Source organism: Sphaeramia orbicularis, chromosome 21, assembly GCF_902148855.1.
Source record: "Sphaeramia orbicularis chromosome 21, fSphaOr1.1, whole genome shotgun sequence".
In the NCBI taxonomy this organism is placed as follows: domain Eukaryota; kingdom Metazoa; phylum Chordata; class Actinopteri; order Kurtiformes; family Apogonidae; genus Sphaeramia; species Sphaeramia orbicularis.
The window spans coordinates 5207014-5228554 of NC_043977.1; the positions used below are offsets into that span (position 1 = coordinate 5207014).

At 36.2% G+C, this 21541-nt stretch overlaps 1 protein-coding gene across 1 annotated transcript in view; it reads left to right on the top strand.

Annotated features, from left to right (window-relative positions):
* Positions 1 to 1199: 1199 nt before the first annotated feature.
* The window catches only part of wnt10a (wingless-type MMTV integration site family, member 10a), a 78866-nt gene continuing 58524 nt past the window's right edge, over positions 1200 to 21541 (top strand). The window contains exons 1-2 of the mRNA XM_030125384.1: positions 1200 to 1840; positions 7600 to 7865. Of these exons, the coding sequence (XP_029981244.1) occupies positions 1770 to 1840; positions 7600 to 7865 (337 nt within the window). The 5' untranslated portion in view covers positions 1200 to 1769. The remainder of the gene's footprint in view (positions 1841 to 7599; positions 7866 to 21541) is intronic.

The following is a 21541-nucleotide window of genomic DNA, read 5'->3' on the forward strand; positions in this document are numbered from 1 at the left end:
AAAAAAGTGAACAGCCCCAAAAATGATCCACTATACATTTTAAAAATAACTTTATTTTTAGCACACTGACCTCCACTTCCTGTGGGTTACTTCCTTAGCATTAGCCACATTAGCTGAAGGCCTTAAAAATTTTCAGCCTATGCTTTTATTTTTTCTGGTGGCCTTAATTTTAAAGCAAGAGACCTTTTGGGTAAACAGCGCCCCCTTAATTGAAAAGGTGGATGATGGTTTTTTGTTTTTTTTTTCTTATAGTGGATAATTTTTTGGGCTGTTCTCCTTTTTTCTTATAGTGGATAATTTTTTGGGCTGTTCTCTCTCTCTTTTTTTTCTTACAGTGGATAATTTTTTGCGCTGTTTTCTCTTTTTTTTTCATATAGTGGATCATTTTTTGGGCTATTCTCTTTTTTTCTTATAGTGGATAATTTTTTGGGCTATTCTCTTTTTTTCTTATAGTGGATAATTTTTTGGGCTGTTCTCTTTTTTTTCTTATAGTGGATAATTTTTTGGGCTGTTCTCCTTTTTTCTTATAGTGGATAATTTTTTGGGCTGTTCTCTCTCTCTTTTTTTTCTTATAGTGGATAATTTTTGGGCTTTTCTCTCTCTCTTTTTTTATAGTGGATAATTTTTTGGGCTGTTCTCTCTCTTTTTTTTTCTTATAGTGGATCATTTTTGGGCTTTTCTCTCTCTCTTTTTTTATAGTGGATAATTTTTTGGGCTGTTCTCTCTCTCTCTCTCTCTCTCTCTCTCTTTTTTTTTTTTTTTTTTTTTCTCATAGTGGATAATTTTTTGGCTGTTCCACCTCTGGGCTACTGAACTTTTGCTTTGTCTGTCAAAGCACTTTGTAAACTCAGATTTTAAAGGTGCTATAGAAATAAAGTTATTATTATTATTATTATTATTATTATTATTATTATTATTATTGTTATTATTATTATTTTCTGAGACAATAAGTGATTTTTTTCCCCAGGGGGATGCAACTGTTCATCTCAAAAGTCCATCAGTGCTTTTTTTTTTTTTTATTACTAAAGAGGAAAAGTCCTGCTTGAAACCTCCTCCTCTTCACACTCTTCATCTTTTATCTCCATCCTCTTCCTCCTCTTTATGCTTTCAGTCACTTTTGGTGTCCGCGCACCGCTCCTCGTTACGCACGGCCGTTCCACTATGCTCTCTAACATTTCCTCCCTCATGAAGGACTCCGGCTGAAGTGTTTCTGGTTACCTTATCTAAAAGGATCTCTATCGTGCTTTAACAAGGCACTTGACCTCCCTCGGCGCTCCTCTTACTCCCTGAGTGACGCAAAAAAGTGGGCCGGCGGAGCGCTAAGTGCAGGAGTTTAGAGGACTATTGGTGCGCACTGAAACATCACTAGTGAAGCAGACTGCATTTCCAGCCTGGCTCTGGCTCCGTCTGTCGGATGGTACACCGATGCAAATATCTTGGCGGAGACACGAGGATACGTACGGATGTGTGTGAGAAAAGCAGCGCTGACATTTCCTCCAACTTGTACCAGCCTCGTCCATTCAGTGAAGTTTGGAAGCTCTGGTGAAACTTCTCTTGAATGAGTCTCCTGCCGCTTTTTGGCGCATCTGGACTTCGGGACTCGTCGGATCTGTCAACTTTAAACCGGACCTGAGCTGAGCCTGCTTTTTTTTTCTGAGCCGGAATATTATTGGACTGAGTTTGAACCCAACTCCTGCCTCCACTTCATCCATTTTTATCTTTCTTTTTTTTTTTTTTAGTTTATTTACTTTTTTTTTCTTGCAATTCCAATGCGCAAAATGGAACAGTCATTCCTCAAAGTCACATGCGTCTTGGTGGTTATCTGTGTCTTGGATAAAAGGTGAGTTAAGTTTAATGAGAGTTAATTAACAGAACTGAAGTTAAAAAGTTCATATCTGTGTTATAGATAGATAGATAGATAGATAGATAGATAGATAGATAGATAGATAGATAGATAGATAGATAGATAGAGTATTCATACCATAAGGAAATTTACAGGTTCCAGCAGTATCCACAAATTTAAAAAAACAAACATTAGTAAAAACACAATCGTAAAAACCACTTTAACTTTCCACAAGGAGTCAGTGCAAAGGAGAGTTTCATTCACTCAAACATCACATCTGGTTTCTTAACCCTTAAAGACCCAAACAGCCACTGGAAACCAAAACCATCTACTGGTCTAAACTGTTTAATACCTGTTGATCCTCTAATCCTATCAATACATGTAAATAATTAGTACAATTACACACTTCATCCTAAGCTGCTACTTGGGTGAAAGAGATTTGGACGTGTGGATTCATCTGCTGCAGCGTTTTTTTTTATTTTTATTTTCGTAGCTATCAGGGTTCCTGCAGGGTCTTAAAAAGTCTTAGAAGTCTTGAATTTACAAATCTGCATTTAACCCTTAAAGACCCAAACAGCCACTGGAAACCAAAACCGTTTACTGATCTGAACTGTTTAATACCTGTTGATCCACTAATCCTGTCAATCCATGTCAATAATTGGTGTAAAATACAGTTCTTCATCTTTTCATGGTCATCAGATATGACCCATGTGGACGTTCAGAGGCTCCGTAGTGAACATGGAAACACCGTCATCTTCTACAACATTGGTGCACCAGTAAAACCAATGGAGTTGGATCAGTGACAGTGGATGGACACACTGGGTTTATGTTCAGTTAGTGAGAGATTTCACTGAAAAAGTTACTTTTTCTTCAGTTTTCTCTGTTTCTGTTGTAATAACCCTCAACTTTAATCTAAGTTTTTATGAACATCTGCATGACCAGTGAATGAAATATAGGGAGATATCTGATTTTTACCGAAAAACTGCAAAATACACAAGATAATGTTACAATAAATGGTGATAAATCACTTCAGAAAGGTTAAATGTGGAGTAAACTTCATTTGGGAACTGACACAAATGTAGTTCTGGGTCTTTTTTAATGAATTAAATATTGGAAGATGTCTGATTTTCACTGAAAAACTGCAAAATATAGAAGATAATGTTAAAATAAATGGTGATGAATCACTTCAGAAAGGTTAAATCTGGAGTAAACTTCATTTGGGAACTGACACACAAGTAGTTCTGGGTCTTTTTTAGTGAATTAAATATTGGAAGATGTCTGATTTTTTTACTAAAAAAGTGCAAAATACAGAAGATAATGTCATAATAAATGGTGACAGATCACTTCAGAAAGGTTAAATCTGGAGTAAACTTCATTTGGGAACTGACACAAAAGTAGCTGTGGGTCTTTATGGGTTAAATATTGAATCTAGCCAACACTGTTTGGTTTGTCACCATCTTTTAATGTGATATTCTTTAACACAACAAAAGTCAACTTTTACACCAGTAAAAGTTTCATTAATGGTTTCTGTGACTTACTCTGAATAATAATCTCTGAATAATAATCATACATTTGCATCAAACAATGGTGGCAATAAACAGTTGTGAAACAGGTCTTCACGCTTTGGAAACACAACAGGTAGCAACAGATGTCGAACAGGAATGACAGACGCACGATTCAGAATGAGAAGCCACTGGAAACTAGGACACTACCACGCAAACCAACGTCTGTATGCGTCACATTTAGGAGGATATTTGGTTTATATTCACGTCCAGGGCTGATTACAGAGTTAACATTAAGAGTCTTTCACATTAGAAACTCTGAGTTGGTAAAAAAAAAAAAACTGCCTGAAGACGCAGTAGTATGCAAATGTGCTGCAGCTGCATGTGTGTGTGTGTGTGTGTGTTATTATCCACTCATGCCTCCACCTGGATATGTGTGAGTGCATGTCAGGGTCTATTTGCAGAAGCCGTGTGTGTGTGTGTGTGTGTGTGTACAGTTGTGCGTCTCAGCCATAAAAACACTGACACAACCTGTGTTTTCCTTGTAATGATAATGAAAAGTAAAGCTGCGGTGCCCTCAGTTCAGCTCTGCAGCCGTCATCAGCTGCGCCTGGGCTTTCCTCTTTACGCTGTTGTCGTTTCTCTGTGAAGTCGAAGAAGAGCTTTGACTCCTGTCAGCGGAATTACTGCTGTTCACATGATTGATCTGCAACAGAAGGTGCAGACAGTCGAGCGCAGGGGCACACCTTTTAGAGCTGAAAAGTTAAAACAACACCCAGCGCTCCGTTTACATGCTTAATTTCCTGTTGTGATTTTAGTTCCGTGGCAGGTTAAGTTGGTTTGTTCACATGCTGTGAATCGAAAACTGTTACACTGACTCAGGGCTGCTCCAAACTGATTGCACTTGATGTACTTATCATATTTTAATTGTATTTTAATTAGGGGTATGTACTGGCAAGAATCTGAACGATACAATTCACAATACTAGGATCATGACACGATATATCACAATATATCATGATACTGTTAAAAAGGCAAATTTTGTTTGTTTCTTTTTTTAAATGATTATTTCCGTGAAGAATTGAATTACACCCGAAATATGCACAAATACTAAACACATTTTTATTTGATCACAACAGGATCTAATGCTAATGTACATGCATCATACGAGCAGTAAACCAGACTTTTTACATGTTAAAGGGTGAAACATGTGGGTCAAACTGGCCCAAACCCAGTCGCTCCACTAACACTGCTCTATAATTCCTTAGAAAATATCTACTTCAGGCTTTAAATGTGCTAAATCTTACATATTTTAATAAAATAAATAACAAATGACCAAAGTGCTGGTTCATGTGGCTCATATTTTCAATATATATGATTAGGGCTGTGTATCAGCAAGAATCTGGTGATACGATACAAATCACAATACTAGGATCACGATATATCATGATACTGTTAATAAGGCAATTTTTTGTTTGTTTCTTTTTTATAATGATTATTTCCTTGAAGAATTGAATTCCACCAGAAATCTGCACAAATACTAAACACATTTTTATTTGATCAGAACAGGATCTAATGCTATATCACAACATGTTCCTGTGTTCAAACTGAAATTCTGTTTTACAGACATTACAGTTTAAGATCCTGTTCAAATGTTCATATTCTGTTAGTTCAGAACGAATATCAGAACATTGTTTTTGTGCAATCCCAACAAAGAAACTAACATTTAATAAAAAAAAGTGTTAAATAATAATAAATAAAATATAAACAAAAAAGAAAAACAAAACAAAAATGAACCTCCACAATATCTGCATTTGAATAAACACCTAAACATATCGATACGGTACTTTTTAATATTGATACAGTATTGTGAAATGAAATATCGTGATATTTTGCAGAACCGATATTTTCTTACACCCGTTGTTTTAATAGTATTTTAATTATATTTTATTTGTACTGTTTATTTGTACTTGGCACTGTAAAGCACTTTGTGACTCTGTCTGTGAAAAGTGCTCTATAAATAAAATTTACTTACTTATGAGTCAAATGCCTCCAGAATAAAAGTAATTAAACTTGACTTGGGGGGCGGCTGTGGCTCAGGTGGTAGAGTGGGTCATCCAATAACCGAAGGGTTGGCGGTTCGAATCCTGCTCTGTCCTAGTCAGTCCGTTGTGTCCTTGGGCAAGACACGTCACCCTCCCTGCCTCCAGTGCCACTCACACTGGTGTATGAATGTTTGGTGGTGGTGGGAGGGGCTGTAGGCACAGATTGACAGCCACGCTTCTGTCAGTCTGTCCCAGGGCAACTGTGGATACAAATGTAGTTTACCACCACCAGAGGGAGAATGTGGGAGCGAATGAATAATGGATCAATAATGTAAAGCGCTTTGGGTGTCAAGAAAGGCGCTACATAAATCCAATCCATTATTATTATTATTATTATTATTGACCAAATTTGAGTCACTAATAAAAAAAAAAAAATAAGACCAAAGTGCTGGTTGGTTGTAATAATAATAATTATAATAATAATAATCATCATCATAATACATTTTATTTCTAAGCACCTTTCAGGACACCCAAGGTCACTGTCCAGCAGAGGATAAAACAGACAATGCATAAAATTCAAAGAAGTAAACAAATAGATAAAAGAAAAATTGCAATACATAAAAATGAGAATGCAAAATGGAGGGTAAAACTTATGGGTTAGCTATTCTGAAGAGGTGTATTTTATAGTTTCTAAGTTACAGTCTTGGACCAAAATGTGAAATTTTTAGAATTAATGATAGAATGGCTTTTACTCATAAGGAATATTAGTGTGAGAGCGACCAGATCTACTTCAAAACACTGTCTGCACACGATAATACATTCACTTTACAGGTTCCATCAGTGGAACGTTTATAAATCTACGGTATAAATGTAAATAAACCAACACACCATCATATGTAGGGGTGTAAGAAAATATCAATTCTGCAATATATCGCGATATTCCATTTCACAGTACTGTATCGATATTTAAAAAGTACTGTAACGATATTTTTTAGGTATTTATTCAAATGCAGATATTGTGGAGGTTCATTTTGTTTTTTTGTTTTTCTTTACTGTTTATATTCTATTTATTGTTATTTAACACTTTTATTAAATAATGTTAGTTCCTTTGTTGGGATTGAACTAAAATACTGTTCTGATGTTAGTTCTGAACTAATAGAATATGAACATTTGAACAGGATCTGAAACTGTAACGTCTGTAAAATATAATTTCAGTTTGAACACAGGAACATGTTGTGATAGAACATTAGATCCTGTTGTGATCAAATAAAAATGTGTTTAGTATTTGTGCAGATTTCTGGTGCAATTCAGTTCTTCAAGGAAATAATCATTATAAAAAAGAAACAAACAAAAAATTGCCTTATTAACAGTATCATGATATATCGTGATATATCGTATTGTGATCCTAGTATTGTGATCTGTATGGTATCACCAGATTCTTGCTAATACACAGCCCTAATCATATATATTGAACACATGAGTCACATGAACCAGCACTTTGGTCATTTGTTTTCTAATTTATTTTATTAAAGTGTATGATTTAGCACATTTAATATGTGAAGCTGGTATTTTCGAAGAAATTATAGAGCAGTGTTGGTGGAGCGACTGGGTTTGGGCCAGTTTGACCCACATGTTTCAACCTCTAACATCTAAAAAAGCTCAAGGCTCACTTTATTGTCATTACATGTAGTATATACATGAAACGAAATCAGCACTCAGGACCAGCAATGTACATCGTAAAAATCCTCTAAAAATGAATCCTACATTAAAACAATAACAGTAAAACCTAAAAAGTCCGGTTTACTTCTTATTTGCTGCATTGCTGAGTGTTTCAGTGTAAATGATTGTTAAAAAGTAGTTTTATAAGGACAAAAAAATGACAAAAATCACAACTTCTAACCTTTAACGTTGAGCGTTTTAGCTGCAGAAACATAAAATAGATTCTATTTTCGCACCAACTTTGCAAGACCATAAACCGACTAAAACAGAAAAATACTAAAACCAGATCCACAACAACATTTTCTGGAGCGTCTGTCATCATCTGGTAACGGTCTGACAAACCGACAGTATGAATTGTTGAGGTTTCCAAGGAATCAGAAAGGCTTTGTGGGTAATAATCATTGGTGTTCGTCGTAAGAAACACTTCAACCCGTGATTTATGATGGTGTTGTTTGCCTCGTCCATAACCTGACCTTGGTGCTCCATGCAGGGTAGACTCCAATGAAATCTTGGGCTTGAAACTTCCCAACATCGACCCCATCCTCAACGCCAACACCGTGTGTCTGACGTTGCCGGGGTTGACTCGACGCCAGCTGGAGGTGTGCATGCGGAACCCGGACGTGACGGCTTCAGCCATCCAGGGAATCCAGATCGCCATCCACGAGTGTCAGCACCAGTTCCGGGGGCACCGATGGAACTGCTCCAGCTTGGAAACCAGAAACAAAATCCCCTACGACAGCATAGTCTTTAAAAGAGGTCAGTTCTGCACCCACTGTTTACTTCATTTCATTTCATTTCTTTTGTTCATGGTTGTGCATTTCATCAGTAAACATTCAATAATCATCAAGTAAACAAACATGTACACACCCATGCTCGAAAAGGAGCAGGATGAAGAAAATCTTATATTTCCTGCCCCCTTCTAAATAATAACCTTAATGGTTAGCCATTAAGGTTGTTATATATATGTTATTATATACAGGGTGGGGAAGCAAAATGTACACTGAACATTTAGTTGTTTTTTCTCAGCAGGACACTACGTCAATTGTTTTGAACCCAAACATATACTGATGTCATAATCATACCTAACACTATTATCCATACCTTTTCAGAAACTTTTGCCCATATGAGTAATCAGGAAAGCAAACGTCAAAGAGTGTGTGATTTGCTGAATGCACTCGTCACACCAAAGGAGATTTCAAAAATAGTTGGAGTGTCCATAAAGACTGTTTATAATGGAAAGAAGAGAATGACTATGAGCAAAACTATTACGAAAAAGTCTGGAAGATACTATTAAAGAAGAATGGGAGAAGTTGTCACCCCAATATTTGAGGAACACTTGTGCAAGTTTCAGGAAGCGTGTGAAGGCAGTTATTGAGAAAGAAGGAGGACACATAGAATAAAAACATTTTCTATTATGGACATTTTCTTGTGGCAAATAAATTCTCATGACTTTCAATAAACTAATTGGTCATACACTGTCTTTCAATCCCTGCCTCAAAATATTGTACATTTTGCTTCCCCACCCTGTATATGTTATTATTTATACAGGGATATTAAAAAAGGACGAACCCTTTTCATTACGCAATATTTTAATACGGAAAAGCAGTAGAAAACTCCAGCCAAGTCACTAGTATTCGACTCACACTCAGCTTTTATTTCCTGTCTTACAAGTGTTCAGTGTGTCTACTAGGGATGTAACGATTACCGGTATAACGATAAACCGCGGTAAAACTGCCAACAGTTAGTATTATTGTTAAAATTCTAAATATCATGATAACCGTGTTCGATTACCGCACTTTTAGGGGAAAAAAACCCTATGTAAATATCTGCTTTTATGTCAAATATTTGAGTATAGTTTTAATTTATTACAATTTTAATTGTATATACCTAATATTTGGAACCCATATTCACTTTTATAGGCTTTGAAAGGGTTCGTTAAGCATCTTTGTGTTATTTATGTAATAAATTATTTACATTTTTTAAATCGGATTTTATATTTTTGTGTGTTTTTTGTCCTTTTGTGTTGGTATAGTAGGTTAAAGTGAAAAAATAACAGACAGATGATATAGATGAAGTTGTGCTGAAAAAAAAAAGATCCCAAACATGGGTATAGTAAACATTTGTTTATGTAGTATATAAAGGCAAAATCAAAAGGACTGAAAAACAGACAAAATATACAGAAGTCTATTGCATTCACACACAAAAATAAACTCGGCTCTGTTTTTCTGAATAAGCAAGATAATTATCTTGTAAAAACAGAGTCAAATTTAATTTTTTTCAGAAAACAGTATATTGTTAATTCAGAAATTCAGAAAAACGGAGCTGAATTAAAATTTTTTCCGAAAATAGTATCTTGTTAATTCGGAAAAACAGAGCCAAATTTTATTTTTTGTGTGAATGCACTACACTTCTGTAAAAATAGGCTCAGACTCCTAAAGGATTAATATGTGAATGTTTCTGCCAACAGAAGCTACATTGTACCTATTACTTTATTTATTTATTTATTTATTTCAAAATACAACTTGGTTACATTTTTTCAGTGTGTATATTTGTACTTTTTGAACATTTTGAGCACTATTTCAATAATACCACGATAAGAATGATTACTGTGATAATTTTGGTCATAATAACCGTGAAATGAAATTTTCATATGGTTACATCCCTAGTGTCCACTACCTGCAGCATGGACAACATCAGTACCTTAAGAGAATTCCTCCCAGATGCGATCCACTGAGTTGATCGCTGTTGTTATCCGATGTTTAAGGTCATCGAGACTAGTGGATGGTTAGCGGTGGAACATAAACGCGATCTTTTACGTATCCCCACAAGAAAAAAAATCACACAAGGTGAGGTGTGGGGATCTCGCAGGCCGAAGCACAAAGAGGATTCACCGAGGACTCGCCATTATGAGGGTAAACGAACGACTGAACCTTGCCAGAGGAACGACGTGACTACAGCCGTTCAGAACTTTTAAAAACTCCTCTTTCAAATGGTTACATGATGATGCTTGAGAACTGAAGCAATGCGTCATGAAGTGGGTTCGTTCTTTTTGAATAACCCTGTACTCTATGGAATCTACATGCATTTTTTTATTCCAACTACACAACCAGTCCAAAGTTTGGACTCACCTTCTCATTTAAATGACATGAGATGGACCAACCAGTGCTCAGCATCACTGGGAACTCCTTCAAAACTGTTGGAAAACATGTCAGGTGACGACCTCATGAAGAATCCCAAGAATGTGCAAAGCAGAAATACACGCAAAATGTGGCTATTTGGAAGAATCTAAAAAAAAAAACATGCTTTGAGTTACGTCCCACTTTTTTTAACTCCATAATTCCATATGTGTTCATTCATAGTTTTGATGCCTTCAGTGAGAATCTACTCGTACAATGGAAATCAGAGCTCTCAAACTCATTTTCTTTCAGGTTCCACATTCAGCCTGATTTGATCTGCAGTGGGTCGGACCAGTCAAATAATAACAGAATAACCTATAGATAATGACAACCACAAATTTTTGTCTTTGTTTTAATACGATTAAAAACATTAAATTACGAAAATACTTACTTGTATAAACTATCAAAAAAAACCAACTGAAATTTAAATTAAAAAAACCCTTAAATTTAGTGCAATTTTAACAATATTTTGCATCAACTTATCATTTCTACATGTGCATTATAGATCAGATCTACAAAGACACTAAACACTTAACAACAGGCAGAAAATGGTTAAAATTGTGCTGAATTTTCTTTAGACGTTTCAGGTTGTTCATTTGTTCAGGTTATTCACGTTTTATTGTTACAGGAGAGTTTGTAAATGTAAATATTTTCATATTTTAATGTTATTTTTTGCACTAAAACAAAGGAAAAAATGTGAAGTTTGTATTATTTATAAGCATAATGTAATATGATTTTTGTCACATCAAAGCAAGAAGAAAATCTGCAGTCATTCTTTTTTGTCGGTTCTTCTGCTGTTATTATTTGACTGTAGATCAGATTGGTCTGTATGTGGAACCTGAACTAAAATGAGTTCCACAGCTTTGACTGTGGAATTTTTGCACTTTGTAAATTCATCCCAGGGGCCGGATTGGAACCTTTGGCGGGACGCATTTGGCCCCCGGGACGCATGTTTGAGACCCCTGATGTAAATAGTCATGAAAATAAAGAAAAACCATGTGAGTCCAAACTTTTGACTGGTAGTGTAAATATACAGGGTTATTCAAAAAGAATGAACCGATTTCATGACGCATTGCTTCAGTTCTCAAGCATCGTCATGGAATGAGTCAGTGACCGTTTGAAAGAGGAGTTTATGTTCCACCGCTACCCACTGACCTCGATGACCTTAAACATTGAATAACAAGTGATTGACTCAGTGGATTGTTGAGTTATGTCACAGTTTTTTTAACTCCATAATTCCACATGTGTTCATTCATAGTTTTAATGCCTTCAGTGAGAAACTACAATGGAAATAGTCATGAAAATAAAGAAAAAACGGATGAGTCCAAACTTTCGACTGGTCGTGTACCTGCAATCACATCCCAAGTTTTTACGTCGTCTTATAGGTATTTCCTGAAAATTGACGCAGGTGACGACAAATAGAACTGGATTGAGCCAGACTTGTAAACTATAGTGTTAGATATAACCACAGGCTATTTGTAAGGGGGAAAAAACACTATGCGGCTTTGACTTAATTTCTCTCAACACTGATTTTTTTGTTTTTTTTTATCCATGAGTATGATTTTAAATGTTCTTCCTCTAAATTTCTATAATATTTTTCCTGCTCTGACTGTCAATAATAATTTTCTACCACAACTAACCATCTACTTTCATCACATCTCACTGAAGAAGAAAAATCTACCATTAAACTTTAAGGAAATATTAATGTTTTTATGTCAAATCCTCATGAACAGGAAATCTTCCAGCTGTAGACATGATGTGTCCCAATATTTATGTCCATATAGTTTATAAACATCAATATTTCCTTAAAGTTTAAAGGTAGATTTTTCTTCCTCAGTGAGATGTGATGAAAGTAGATGGTTAGTTGTGGTAGAAAATTATCATTTATAGTCAGAGCAGGAAAAATATTGTAGAAATTTAGTGGTAGAACATTTAGAATCATAATCATGGATAAAAAAAAAAAAAAATCAATGTTGAGAGAAATTAAGTAAAAACCATCTGAGGCATTTTAGAAGCAAAGATAATAATTTAAGCCAAACTAACCAATGCAATGATATTTATCTCATAATATAAAACATTAGTCATTATTGTTTTGTATCCCAGACCCCTGGTAGAAAAGAAACACCTGAACTCAACGTGTCCACATACTTTTGTCCACATAGTGTATATTTGAGTGAAACTCCGTGACATGCCGTGACGTGACACTAACCTCAATGACCTTAAACGTCAAATAACAACAGCGATCAACTCAGTGGATCGTTGAGTTATGTCACAGCTTTTTTAACTCCATAATTCCACATGTGTTCATTCATAGTTTTAATGCCTTTAGTGAGAAACTACAATGGAAACAGTCACGAAAATAAAGAAAAAAACGGATGAGTCCAAACTTTCGACTGGTCGTGTACCTGCAATCACATCCCAAGTTTTTACGTCGTCTTATAGGTATTTCCTGTAAATTGATGCCGGTGACGACAAATAGAACTGGATTGAGCCAGAGTTGTAAACTGTAGTGTGAGATATAACCACAGGCTATTTGTAAGGGGGGAAAAAAACACTATGCGGCACATCCATGCAGTTCAAAAGTTTAGCCTTCAAACAGTCTGTGGTTTTATTCTCAAACAGTCTTTGATAGAATACCTTAAAAGAATAGGCTTAGACGGATTAGTTGCCACAAAGATCCAGCTCCTAAACAAGTGTTAGTGTAATGCAACAGTCAAACGATCGTGGAAAAGAGATCATTTTTCATCATAGCTATTTGACTTTGGGTATTATCTCCCAGGAATGGAGCGCTCCAGATGGTTAGGTTATCTCTAGTGACTAGCACACTCATATCTACTTTCTAACCACCGTACAATACGCGCTCAATAGGTTGTACAAAAGAGCAGGTAGCTTCAAAAGCAGTTAGTCACCTCAAGATTACTAAACCTCATGCAGATCAGTTTTCTCTGACGCTTTGTAGCGCTTGGAGCTTTGCAAGGCGGCCACAAAGGATGAAAGAGGATCTTTAGAGCTGGGAAGCCTTCAGATGGACTCATCCCAGGTTATTGACTGGAAAAGGCATCAATTTCTTAGTAGCTGAGCACCTGGACAGATGAAGGGCACACAATGCGGTTGGTAGTTTGGATCTAGGACTTAGGTTTGGTCTTTAAGTTTCGGCGCAAGGTGTTCGGGAAGTTGTGTCTGGTTTTGGCGGGTTGTGCTTCATTGTCGTTAGGGCTGTGTATTAGCAAGAATCTGGTGATACCATACAAATCACAATACTAGGATGACGATACGATATATCACGATATATCCTGATACTGTTAAAAAGGCAATTTTTTGTTTGTGTCTTTTTTTTTTTAAATGATTATTTCCTTGAAGAATTGAATTACACCAGAAATCTGCACAAATACTAAACACATTTTTATTTGACCAGAACAGGATCTAATGTTCTATCACAAAATGTTCCTGTGTTTAAACTGAAATGATTTTTTACAGACATTACAGTTTCGGATCCTGTTCAAATGTTTATATTCTATTAGTTCAGAACTAACATGATGACATTATTTTTGCACAATCCCAACAAAGGAACTAACATTATTTAATAAAAGAGTGTTACATAATAGTAAATAAAATAGAAACAAAAAAGAAAACCAAAAAAACAAAAATGAACCTCCACAATATCTGCATTTGAATAAATACCTAAAAATATCGATACAGTACTTTTTAATATCGATACAGTATTGTGAAATGAAATATCGCAATATATTGTAGAACCGATATTTTTTACACCCTTAATTGTCATGCATTTATAATATGTGTATCGTTAGCTTTGTAGCATATTTGTGGCTAAATTGTGATACCCGTGAAACTTTACTTTCCGAAAACTGCTTCATTTTGTGCAGATATCACTAGAGCTGAAACGATTAATCGATTAGGTGCTTGAAGCGAATGCAAAAATTCACGATTCAATTAATTGACTCGAATTGATTGAATGGAAATATTTTATTGCCGTTTTCCTGAATTGAAGCTTCTTTGTGCGTCACAATAAGCGTCCGTGTGAAACACAACAGTGGAACCAATGTTTAACAGCAGAGAAATGAAGGAAACAAAGCTTTGATTCAGGAGAACTGTGGTTGAATGATTTTTTTTTTGGATCACTTTGAGCTGATTAATCATTACAGCTCTAGATATCACAGTATGGCCAAAAATATGACTTACGCAATTATGCTATGAGGCTAATGATATGTGTGTGTATTTACTGACAATGGTCCTGACTAAATGCTGGAATTCCCCGTCATTGATCAGATTTTTTCGGGGCAGGTGACACACACTTCACATGCTCCTTTATCTCTTTGCTCTCCATTTTTGCGTCCTTCATTTTGTGATTGTCACCAAAGTCACACGTGTGAAACTTTACTTTCCGAAAACTGCTTCATTTTATGCAGATATCACTAGAGCTGAAACGATTAATCGATTAGGTCAGTGGTTCTTAACCTTGTTGGCCGTACTGAACCCCACCAGTTTCATATGCGCATTCACCGAACCCTTCTTTATTAAAAAATACAATATGATTTTTTTCAAATTCAAGGCACAGGGATATGTTTTACTAGTGCACAAAATGAACTGTGCATTAACATCACTGTGTTCAAAGAACAAAACCAATACAGTGCATGAACTTACAACAAATTACATACCTTTTCACAAAGACATGACCTTTTTTAATACTACCACACTGAAATGGTTTTAATTTTTAACCTTATGTATTCCAATAATGAATTTATTGTATTTATGCTATTTATCATTTTTAACATTTTAACACACACCCATCACCTAATTTCCATCAGGCTACAATAATAATGAGAATATTTACTGCAAATCAGTGTGACTTCTGCTGTTGTGTATATGTATGTGTAGGCCGTCAGGTCAACCCGGTTATCGTTTCATCTCGCTCCGAACTTTCTGAACCACGCAATTTTGACATAAAAAAGATAATTGCATGTAGTGTATCAAAAAAAGTTCTCATTATACTCCTTCAGTATTTTTTTGATCGTTGTTTTATTACGGCACTAGCTCGGCTTTAGCGTAATACGATTTCTCCATCCGCGACAGTGCGTCGGTTGTCACATGATTGTAACTGAACGGTGCAGTGACCGAAAAATGTAAACAAATGCTACACATGGCTGCCTCCGTGGTTAACAGGAAGTAGCAAGAGTCACAACAACGATGTGGAAAATACTCAAATAATTCATCGTCAGACGAGTGGAAGAGATTATAAACACTTCCGGATGTGTTGTAGTGCTATAAGCAACAACAATACACCGCGTATATTGGATGTCAATCAGAGAAAGAGTCTCCGAAGCCGTTTGTTTACATACACGGACCTAGCCCGACACACACACCCGACTAATGAGTCGAGTGTGTGTCTTGACCTCCGCTGAACCCCTGAGACTGACTCACCGAACCCCTAGGGTTCGATCGAACCCAGGTTAAGAACCACTGGATTAGGTGCTTTAAGCGAATGCAAAAATTCACGATTCGATTAATCGACTCGAATTGATTGAACGGAAAAATTCTATGGCAGTTTTTCTGAATTCAAGCTTCTTTGTGCGTCGCAATAAGCGTCTGTGTGTGTATTTTACTGACAATGGCACTGGCTAAATGCTGGAATTCCCCACCACTGATCAGATTTTTTCAGGGCAGATGACACACACTTCACATGCTCCTTTATCTCTTTGCTCTCCACTTTTGCGTCCTTCATTTTGTGATTGTCACCAAAGTCACATGTGAAACTTTACTTTCTGAAAACTGCTTTATTTTGTGCAGATATCACTAGAGCTGAAACGATTAATCGATTAGGTGCTTGAAGCGAATGCAAAAATTCACGATTCAATTAATCGACTCGAATTGATTGAACGGAAATATTCTATAGCAGTTTTCCTGAATTGAAGCTTCTTTGTGCGTCACAATAAGTGTCCGTGCGAAACACAACAGTGGAACCAATGTTTAACAGCAGAGAAATGAAGGAAACAAATCTTTGATTCAGGAGAATTGTGGTTGAATGATTTTTTTTCTTTTGGATCACTTTGAGTCGATTAATCGTTTCAGCTCCAGATATCACAATACGGCCAAAAATATGACTTTGGCAATTATGCTATGAGGCTAATGATATGTGTGTGTATTTACTGACAATGGTACTGGCTAAATGCTGGAATTCCCCACCACTGATCAGATTTTTTCGGGGCAGATGACACACACTTCACATGCTCCTTTATCTCTTTGCTCTCCACTTTTACTTTCCAAAAACTGCATCATTTTGTGCAGGTATCACTAGAGCTGAAACGATTAATCGATTAGGTGCTTGAAGCAAATGCAAAAATTCCCGATTCGATTAATCGACTCGAATTGACTCAACGGAAATATTCTATGGCAGTTTTCCTGAATTGACGCTTCTTTGTGCGTCACAATAAGCATCTGTGTGTGTATTTTACTGACAATGGTCCTGGCTAAATGCTGGAATTCCCCGTCATTGATCAGATTTTTTTCGGGGCAGATGACACACACTTCACATGTTCCTTTATCTCTTTGCTCTCCACTTTTACGTCCTTCATTTTGTGATTGTCACCAAAGTCACATGTGTGAAACTTTAGAAGAAGAAAAAAAAAAAAAGAAACGTTACAATATACGCGAACACTCCTCTGGTCTCACTTTCACTCCTCACTGACTCATTGAGAAGCTGTTTGTCATTATTAGTCGAGGCAGTTGCTGGTTGTCTGGCATCCCTGGTTTGCCTCGGGTGCAGAAACTCCAAACCACTGACATAAACAACCTCTTTAATTCAGATGATTCATCGGTTACATGTTGGTACCATTCACTCCACAGAAGCTAAAAAATGGATACAAGCTAACGTTGTTGTAGCCAATATTGCGTGCAGCTACTACAAAAAAGGCCGTTCCTCAGTTCAATCAGACGAGGATTAAAGCGCCCACATAAACAGGATGGACGCTGAGGCTTATGCACACCAAACAGGTACATTTACTTTATCGTGTAAGAATTATACAAACACTTTTAGGTTTGTTTTTAAAGGCTGGTGAAAGGAAGGAACACTATGACAACAAAGATCCGTTGTCAGATTTCTACAATTGAATCAACTGGATGTTTGCCATGCACTTTTGGCCTCCAGCCTTTTTAGAACTTGGATCTAGATTCGACGGTGTAGTTTCTGAGTCGAGTTACACTTCGGCGTTTGTTTGGGCGTCTGCTTCCATTACATCAGGGGTGTCAAACTCATTTTAGTTCAGTTCCACATTTCATCTCCAGTGGGCCGAACCAGTAAAATAATAACAGTGAAAAAAGTTAAATTATATTATGATCAGGTTTACATCTACAAAGTTTCCCTAAAAATCTGAATAACATGAACAACTTGAATTGTCTTAAGAAAAACAAGTGCATTTTTAACAATATTCTGCCTCGGTTTATCAGTTTATCATTTACACATATGCATTACAATTAGGGCTGTGTATCGGGAAGAATCTGGGGATACGATACAAATCACAATACTAGGATCATGATGCGATATGTCACGATACTGTTAAAAAGGCAATTTTTTTGGTTTTGTTTCTTTTTTTTTTAAACGATAATTTCCTGGAAGAATTGAATTACACCAGAAATCTGCACAAATACTAAACACATTTTTATTTGATCCCAACAGGATCTAATGTTATATCACAAAATGTTCCTGTGTTCCAACTGAAATTCTGTTTTACAGACATTACAGTTCAAGATCCTGTTCAGATGTTCATATTCTATTAGTTCACAACTGACATCAGAACATTATTTTTGTGTAATCCCAGCAAAGGAACTAACATTATTTAATAAAAGAGTGTTAAAGAATAGTAAATAAAATATAAACAAAAAAGAAAAAAAAACTAAAATGAACCTCCACAATATCTGCATTTGAATAAATACCTGAAAATATCGATACAGTACTTTTTAATATCGACACAGTATTGTGAAATGAAATATCGCGATATATTGCAGAACCAATATTTTCTTACACCCCTAATTACAATCGCATAAAACATTTAGTTTCAGGCAGAATATTGGTAAAATTGCATTTACTTTTCTTAAGACATTTCCTTTTGTTCAGGTTATTCACTTATTTTGTAAAAGTATAGTTTGGTAATGTAAACATTTTCATGTAATTTTACTTTTTTTTACACCAATAAAACAAAGGGAAAATTTGGGGTTGTCCTTATTTATAGGTTATTATGATAGTATTTTACTGGTTCTGACCCACTTGAAATCTAATTGGACTGTATGTGGAACCTGGATTAAAATGATTTTGACATCATTGATTTTAGAGCTGCAACCGATTAATCGATTATGTGCTTGAAGTGAATGCAAAAATTCACGATTCGATTAATCGACTCAAATTGATTGAACGAAAATATTCCATTGCAGTTTTCCTGAATTGAAGCTTCTTTGTGCGTCACAATAAGCATCCGTGTGAAACACAACAGTGGAACCAATGTTTAACAGCAGAGAAATGAAGGAAACAAAGCTTTGATTCAGGAGAATTGTGGTTGAAATTTTTTTTTATCACTTTGAGTCGATTAATCGGTTGCAGCTCAAATTGATTGTTAATTTCTTCAGTGTAATTTTTGCATTTCACAAATTCATCCTGCGGGCCAGATTGGATCCTTTGGTGGGTTGGATTGGACCCTTTGGTGGGCCGGATTGGACCCTTTGGTGGGTTGGATTGGACCCTTTGGTGGGCCGGATTGGACCCTTTGGTGGGCCGGATTGGATCCTTTGGTGGGTTAGATTTAGACCCTTTTGGTGGGCCGGATTGGATCCTTTGGTGGGCCGGATTGGATCCTTTGGTGGGTTGGATTGGACCCTTTGGTGGGCCGGATTGGACCCTTTGGTGGGTTGGATTGGACCCTTTGGTGGGCCGGATTGGATCCTTTGGTGGGTTGGATTGGATCCTTTGGTGGGTTAGATTTAGACCCTTTTGGTGGGCCGGATTGGATCCTTTGGTGGGTTAGATTGGACCCTTTTGGTGGGCCGATTTGGATCCTTTGGTGGGTTAGATTTAGACCCTTTTGGTGGGCCGGATTGGATCCTTTGGGGGGCCGGATTTGGCCCCTGGGCCGCATGTTTGACACCTGTGCATGACGTCAGCCGCTGCTGGATCCATTCTGCCTCTGCACGTTTCTGTCTTCTGATGACATGTTTATGTGTGAGTTCCTGTTTAGCTCGTGTTAAAAACGGGGCTAAAAAAGACGCCAGCGGACCAGAATCCGAGCTGCTCTGGTCGTGCGTCTGTGTCTCTCTTTTCCGTGTCCTTCATCGCCGGGCTGCTCCTAATGCTTTTTACTTTCCTTGCCAGTGCAAGTGCTTGTGAATTTGCTCACAGCACTTTCCCAACTCTCGGCGGCAAAAGCATAAACCTGTTTAGTCGGTTTCTGTAACACAAAGTGACAGTTTCCTTTGAAACTTTAATTCATTTTGCCACTTCCTCTGCCATCAGTTCAGCCGGGCGTGCCGCAGCCGGTGAATTATTTGTTAGATTGATTTGTTCCCAGTCTTCCGGGGGCCTGTGTCGCAGAGCCCCGGCTCAAAGCAGGCCAAGAGCTAAAACTGTCCTTCTGTGGAATGACAGCCCTCCTCCTCCTCGTCCTCGTCCTCGTCCTCCTCCTCCTCCTCGCGTGGGTCAAGGTGGTGGAAGAAGAGGCAGCATGTCACGGAGTTTGACTCAAATATACACTATGTGGACAAAAGTATGTGGACACTTTGGATTCAGGTGTTTCTTTTCTAACAGGGGTCTGAGATACAAAACAATAATGACTAATGTCAGAATATAGTTTAATATTATGGGATAAATATCATTGCATTGGTTAGTTTGGGTTCATGATATGGTGGTTGATGGATTTGGATTTTTTTTCCCCCTCTGATTGTTTTAATCCTGCATCAATTATTCCACTGGTCTACAAGTCAAATGCTTCTAAAATAAAAGTAGAGAAATTTTAAATAATACACATATATTTGTAGGTCTGGACAATATAGCAATACATCATTCTAAAAAGTTTAAATGATTTTTTTTTTTTTTTTTTTCAAGTTTCAAGCCTCATTTTGTCCTTGAGTGAAATTCAAGATGTTTATTTATGGCTTTGAACTATTTTTATAGTCAGACCAAACTATTTTAATGATAAAACATTCAAAATGTGATTAAATTAAACAGTAAAGCATTAAATCAAGTGTTTTGAGCTCACAATTTGAACAAAATTAACCCCAAAAGATGGAGAAAAATATATAATGTGGTAACAATGATAACAGGATAAAATAATACTCCAGTCATTGTAACGCTCAGTGCTACATATCATCATCATATAATCATATAATAATAAAACTAGTTGCCATGGTGAACATTGCCAGGTTCTCTGAATGAATTTATTTATATATTACTCAGTTTGTCCATATATGTACCATACATAAATAATAAATATATATTTGTAGGTCTGGATATGACGATAAATTGTTATAAAAATTGCAATGATTTTTTTCAAGTTTCAACATCATTTTGGTCCAGAGTTAAATCCAAAGATTATTTGTGGCTTTTTACTATTTTTATGGTCAGAACAGTGGAATATTTCCCAAATATGGTGGTAGAATAAACTATTTTAATGATAAAATATTATAACAAAAGAGCGAAACATTCAATCAAGTGTTTTAACTTGACAATATGAACAGAATAAACCTAAAAGATGAAAAAAAGTATAATGTGATAAGAGGATAAAATAATATTCCAGAAATTTTATCGCCTACTACTACATGTCAGCCTGTTTGATGAAAAGCTTAACCTATTTTACTTACATGGGAAAATGTGGTAGGAACAGTGGAATATTTCACAAATATGTAGGTGGAATGAACTATTTTAATGGTAAAATGTTCAGAATGTGATAAACTTAAGTATTTTAAACTGATTATATGAACAAAACAAACTGAAAAGATGTCGTTTTTGGGGTAAAATGTGTTAAGTGATAACAGCATAAAATAATACTCCCATAGTTTTACATTCCAGCGCTACATATCAGTATATTTGATGTTTAAATTGACTCAAAGGTAATAAAACTAATGACCATGATGCACTTTGTCAGGTGCTCTGAGTGAATGTATTCTATGATATTTACATGGAATAGCACTTCTCAGTTTATCCATATACATACCATAAATAAATAATACATATATATTTGTAGGTCTGGGCAATAGGAC